We start from the raw sequence: 6,576 nt of genomic DNA on the forward strand, positions 1-6,576 counted from the left end.
CTTTAGAAAGCTTTCCTCAAAGCTGTGGCCACCTGATGGATCCATATGGGAGAGGAGAAAGGTGACCCTAGGCAAAAGGCTGTCCTGTGCATAAAGTAAACAAGCAAGGGGAGGGACTCTTGGGTCTCTTTGCTGCAACTATACAGATGCAAGCGGCCCTACCTGCCTGCACATCACTCCTGATTCCCATGGAAAAACTGTTCCTCGTGCTCTGCAGGGTCTTCTGTGTTCCTTGGAACTACAGCAGATAACAGCATACAGAACTGTTATTTTTAAGTCAACTGACGTTCAGCAATAAAACTCAGGATATCACAGGTTTTAAAGTCCATTTATTTGCAAGCAGCCAAACAGCATACTCTGGGTTGAATCCTGGGCCAATTTACAGTTACACTCTATGCTGCTCCATGAACATTACACCGAGTTACACAACTTGGGAATCAATAAATCCATTGCCTTGGAAGAATTTACCCAAAGGCTCCCGATGAGTCAGTGGCAGTGTCTTGTTTAGGTCTCAGACCTTGGCTTCCATAGACTTTGGCTTTCATTTCATAGCTGCTCGGTCCACCAGATCGTATTTACACTACATCACCAAAAATGTTTTTATTTCTGTCCTTCTGAAACTGATGCTTGTTTGGTTCAGCTGGTTTGTTGTTTTGGTTTGTTTTTTTTTACTAGGGGAAGAAAATAAATTAAAAGCTTTTTAACAATTACAGTTGTGATTTTTTTTTTTTAACTGGGAACCAACAAACTCTATTTCTCAGCTAAGCAAAGATAGAAAGCCTGATCTCTTTGAACAAAACGCACAATAATCCAAAGGCCTACACAGAAAAATCACTGTGCATGTGCCACAGTTTTTACGTTCGGATAGAGAAAACCTAATAGCCTACTTCTACTGACTTTAAAAATCCTATGTGTAGTCAGTGAGAAGTGAAAGACTATAAAATAAAACCTTCCTTCAAGGAACAACTTGCCACCAGTCCTTAGTTCTGCAAAAGATCTGCAAAAACTGAGGATATTTTGCTTGAGTAAACAGAATTTTAACTGAGCATAAACAAGTGAACAGCAGGCATGCGATTTCCATAAGTATGCATGATTCAAAGGAAAAAAAAAAAATTTAAAATCTCGGGCCATAAAACTGACTTCAATTTTAAAAGTTTTAGGGTCTAAAAAAAGGTGGTGTGTATGTGGCAGGCTTTTTTCACTACAAATGGATTCTTTAAAAGAAATTGCCATTGACAAATCATCATTTATAAGAACTGTTTCAAATAAGGCAGAAGTTATCTAGCATGGCACTAAAGAACACATTTAATTTTAAGTATGCTTATAGTTTTATTAGAGCCAATGGCTTTTTCCATGCTTAAGGCCAAGCATATGCTTGAGTACTCTGCCGAGACAAAAGCTTACAAGTTTGTTGTTTAGAATGCAAAGCGAGGCTTTTTATCCCAAACCACATTTTCTTGCATGTAATCAGCACTGATGATTGCCGCCATAGTTTCCAATTCATTCCAGGGTACACTCAGCATTTATTATGGCACAGATGGTGCTCCCTTTCTTTGGCTTCTAAAGAACATGCCTAAATATTAAAACAAACTTGGCTATCTGCCTCTTACCCTGTTCTTACACTCTGTATTGCCACAGTAAAAATAACAGTAACCCTTGATCTAATCTGGAAGCCTTTTCTAATTTAGACACAAAATTTGGCAACGAGATTATCAAGTACAGTCAGCCCACTCGAAACTGGAGAACCTGATATGCCATAAATCCAGCATGTTAGTCACAAGCGATCAAGAATGGGAACAAGCAACCCACAGAACTATCAAAAGAACAAAAATCGGAAACAATTTTTCTAGTAACAAGCTACACGATCCTGACGGTACTTGATGGCTGGGCGTGCGGTTCTGGAACTGTAAGGATTATTCACCAGCTTAACCAGCAATTAGCAAACGAACAGGCTGATTTGTAAGGCAAATAAAAGAGCATGAGCATGACAGGATTTGTCATAAGAGCGAGCAAGGTCTTTTCCAACACATTCAATGCCACGAGTTTGCATTGTGCTGAGAACTTGCAGTGTTTTCCCCTACGGGCAGCACAGGACATTTATTTCCCAAATGCTGAAAATTATTTACCCACGTCCGAGCGAGCATAAAGCAACCTCCACAGAGACACAACAGAAAGACAAGCTTCACCATACTCCATTAAAAATGTCCTAAGGTAAGAAAATGTCCAGCATTTGTCCAGCAGATCTTGACAAAACACTCTTGAACGTGCAGCTAACCAGGACGCAGGCGCACGTGATGGTCAACGGGTCTTAAGGCACACATCTTCACAGGCTTTCAGTCTCACGCAAAGCACACTGACACTGGAAAAATCACACGTCACGTGCATCAAACTACATATGACCAAATTCAAATGGGGCAGGGGTGGGGTGGGGTGGAAGGCTTGGAGAAAGGTTAATCAGACTGCTTGGGAACGACGTTAGCAGTCAGTGCATGCTGCCAGAATCTAGGGCAAGAAATGTGCGGTTTAAGCAGTTGTCTTGACTTCAAAACAGCTCAACAATTGCATGCACGGATTGGTAAAGAAATCACTTCTGAACAAACATCAAGTCCAAAAAACTAGTTTTAGAAGCACATTTAAATGTCAGAAAGCCAGAGACTTGACTAAATAAGATTATATAACACCCACTAAATCAGCTCCTAAATTTGTTTTAAAACTAAGCAATGGCTAGCAATTTTGGAAGTAATGATCCTAGATATTTGCACTCCAGTAAACATAATAAACTAAATAAATCTAAATTAGCATATGGTACTAAGTCAAAATGACATTAAAATCATAATAAAAGTAAATAAAAATTCTGTCAATATGAACAATCCAGAAACAAACCACTGTAAAATATATATAAACCCAACAATAATCAGTATAGATGGTGAAGAGACTGTGCTGCCAGCTAGTCAAACCTGCTTTTTATAGTCCATTCCCTTTGAGGTAATGGAGTCTGGGTCCTTCTACATCACAGCCTCTCCCAAGGCAGCCTCTCCTGCTGTCTCCCAGTCTCCTGAAACACAGGCCTGCTCACTCCCCAAACTTTGCAATACTTCCTGGCGTTTGGCTGGCTTTCCGGAAATTCAGGCTGTCCCCTTTTGTCAGTATCATGCTCCATATCTTCACGACGCGTAGCTTGAAACTGCTGGTGGTACATTCAATACTTTTAAAATTACGTCTTGAGAACGAGCTTCAAAATATCAGCAACAACAATCCTGGCCTTACCTGCAGGATCTTGTACTGTCATTTCCTTACGCTTCACCATCAGCCTGTCTTTAACCCACGGGAACTCCTGTAAGGAATCCAAGAATGTATCAAAAGCCTTGGGTCCTCTGGTGGGAAGAATATCAAGGAGCATCATGGTTTTCCTCTGACTGGTGGTTTGGGATTTTATTTCTTGAACATGACTGTCTGTGAGAATCCCTTCTTGGTAGAGATACTGAATAACAACTCCATCCACCAGTACCTCTGTGCAGAGCTCCAGGCGCAGGGAGCGTAAAAGCTGCTTGTCTCTGGCATCCATCTGGCAACCTAGAGTGTGAGAAAAGCAGTAGGGAAACACGTGAAGATTAAAATACTTCAACCATTAACATCCAGAAGTGATGTTTGATACCTGGCAACCTTTAGAAAGAACACCAAACTCAGAATCACCAACCTGGGAAAACTATTCATGATCCCCACCATCTTCCTTCCGCTCAGGTATCGCTGTCTCACAAGCTAAAATGCAGCCATATCTAGGAAATATTGGACAGGAAGAGAACTCTTGGCATTGTGAAGACCAGTCCTTCACTGGAATAAAAACCAGGCCAAATAATCCTGCTCACTACCTGGTCCAGGTCCACGCTAAAGGCAGCTAGAGCATTTGCCAGTCCTTAAGACACTCTGCTCCCAAAAAATAGAGAGAGACGTTATACCCGACCTCTGTTACTGATGCCTCTGACGCTATTGCTGTTGCAGCACTGTCGCTGCAGTAGTGCAAAAGCAGCAGCGGGACTGTAGATGCACCACAGACAGGCAGCAGTGGCAGGGATGGAGTCAGCAGGTAGCTTCGGCCTATGCATTTAAACTTTAGGAGGGGTGGAAAGGTGGAAAAGTACCTTATACATCAGGTTGTTCTTCCCCCTGACTCATCCTGGAAGGCTGCTCTGGAACGTGACTGATCTGATGATGAGAATCTTCAAATTTCCACCTCAAATTTATCCACCTTCTATTTATAGGCATTTGTTCTGCCAAAACTGTTCTTTAGCTTAAGTAGCTCTTCTCCCTTCCTGGTATTTACCCTTCTAACATGTTCACAGGAAGCAATCGGATGCCCTCGGCCAGCTTCCATTTCACTTGACTAATACTCTGACTAGACAAAAGCTGGAAAAGATGCATTTCATAGCCACTCTACAAAAGAGGAATCAAGGTCCAGAGAGACCAAGCAACTCATCCAAGATCATACCGGGAGTCCACACCAGACCTATGAACCGAATCAAGATGTCTAGTCTAGTCCTTAACAACAAACATATCCCTAGGCCCATTAATGGCACTTGAAGAGGCAAATGACAGAGTTAATACAATTAAATACTTTCTCATGACTAAATAATGAAGTCAGAAAACTGCAGCAGGTGTTGAGTGTGATTACCAAGAGAGTTTCTGATAATTAAACTGGAAGCTACTGTTTGAGCAGCTAGACCTTGCAGAAACTGTACTTCGTTCAGCTTGAGGATACAAGGGGAGGCAGAGATTTTCAAAGCTTTTCTAAGAAACCCGCTAAAGTCTTTAGATCATCAGAGGTGCCTACTGACTCCCAAGGCCCCATCAACAGTTGGTTGGTTGGCCTGGTTATTAAAATCTAGGGCAGGCAACCAACAGAACATATAGGCACGTAAATGCATCTTGGACAGACTGCAAGAGCATAGGACCGTGAGAGAGAGACTGGAAAACCCTGTCTGCGACACCCTCTGATAAAGACACTTCCCGAAAACGCTTCCCCCGAGTGCTGAAAGCGTTGCTGGCCAGCACCTTCCTGGGAGGACCCCATCTTTCCTGGGCTACCCAGTACATATCTCACATACTGAAGTGAATTTTCAGGTGCCTACTTTCTGCCTTGAGGTCATCTGGGAATCAAAGAACACCTATCCCAGCACGTGTCCTTAAAAAATGCCAGTTTGCTAAGCATAGCTCAAACATCAAACTCCATCATGGGGTGAGATGATGGTGCAAGCAAGGAGATGGAAAAAGAACAGGCAAGAAAGAGAACTGGATTTCCCCGTTTGACGTCAGGATACGCATTTTGGACAGGTGGAGCTAAGATTCTGGTCTCTTAACACGCACTACCTTTACACCACTGTAGGGAGCAATCACTGGACTAAAGCAAAACCAGATAAAATTCAGGCAGCAGATCCCTGCCATTTCTCCCTTCTGGGATTCCCTGACCGTCCCTGAGCCTAAGACAGGCACCCAGCAGCAGCTCTGAGGGCATTAATCTCAACCCAGGCAGAAAACTGTTTCAGATGCTACAAAGCTCTCGCACTTCACATTCTGCACGGGCCACCGAGAGTCCTTGTCGAGGAGCCTCCTCACCCACATGCCAGACAAGGAACATCGACTTCTCCAGTCACTGTAGACCACTTGATGAGCTCCCCTTCTTCGTGACCAAAGTGGTCCACGCTTTTTAAAAACGAGGCCTTTTCAAACCATCGTGGTTTGCATCTCTGTGCACTGAAAAATGCCTCTCAAACCATGAATCCAAAGGGGGAAATCTCTGCTGAAAAAGGCCTTTGGCTCGCTGACTGCAGAGTGAGCACAACTGAGGTTTAACAGCCCTTGACACCAAGGACCGAGGTTGTTGGCCCAGTAAACTTCCAGGTTGGGGTGTCCTGGTTTTTAAGGTCTTTTTAAAGATTAGGTATTTCTTTGTGTGTGTCTACTGTGAGAAGGAAATGTCTGAGTTGGGAACTAAACAGCCAGATATGGAAATGTATCAGGATTTTGGTGCGTAACAGTGTAGGGATGGAGTTTAGTGCAACACAGGATGAACTTGAATTCATTTTAATCACAGCCTGTATCTAGGGATCCAAAGTAAGTTCTAAAATAAATTTTCTCTCGTAATGCTGGTGCTAGAGGGAAAGTAAAAAGACAAGATACCTGTTCACCTGAAAGATGACGTGGCTCAAACTTTCCCCAGATACTTCTAAAAATGCATCTTCTCTGTTGTAGCTGAATTTTAAGAAATGATCTGACACAGAATCTGTCCGTGAACGGGGATAAAACCTGCGAGAGCCTTGACCCTGAAAAGACCCCTTCTGACCCTGAAAAGCACATTAGCTCAGTTCTTGGCTAGAAGCACTCCGGCATTTTCCCACACCCCAACTGTACTGGGCTGCTTATGGCTCCCAGTACGTTCCCATGCACCTTGCTTAGCTAAGAACGAGGTCCACCCTGCCTAATCCACCGGTGGTTTTGGCTACCCACAGCATGCCTACGGGTTAAAACATTCCCCCCCCGCCCCGCGCCTAAAAAAAAGAATAAAAATTTTAAAAATCAGGT

The 6,576-nt window shown here is 43.1% G+C and overlaps 1 protein-coding gene across 1 annotated transcript in view; it reads right to left on the reverse strand.

Annotated features, from left to right (window-relative positions):
- The window catches only part of CRADD (CASP2 and RIPK1 domain containing adaptor with death domain), an 84,445-nt gene extending 80,681 nt beyond the window's left edge, over positions 1–3,764 (reverse strand). Inside the window, exons 1-2 of the mRNA XM_035901071.1 lie at positions 3,698–3,764; positions 3,268–3,573 (exon numbers count right to left, since the gene is read on the reverse strand). Coding sequence (XP_035756964.1) covers positions 3,268–3,565 — 298 coding nt within the window. The 5' untranslated portion in view covers positions 3,566–3,573; positions 3,698–3,764. The remainder of the gene's footprint in view (positions 1–3,267; positions 3,574–3,697) is intronic.
- Between the last annotated feature and the right edge of the window lie 2,812 nt (positions 3,765–6,576).

The sequence above is a fragment of the Egretta garzetta genome, unplaced genomic scaffold (genome assembly GCF_000687185.1).
Source record: "Egretta garzetta isolate BGI_Z169 unplaced genomic scaffold, ASM68718v1 scaffold38, whole genome shotgun sequence".
In the NCBI taxonomy this organism is placed as follows: Eukaryota; Metazoa; Chordata; class Aves; order Pelecaniformes; family Ardeidae; genus Egretta; species Egretta garzetta.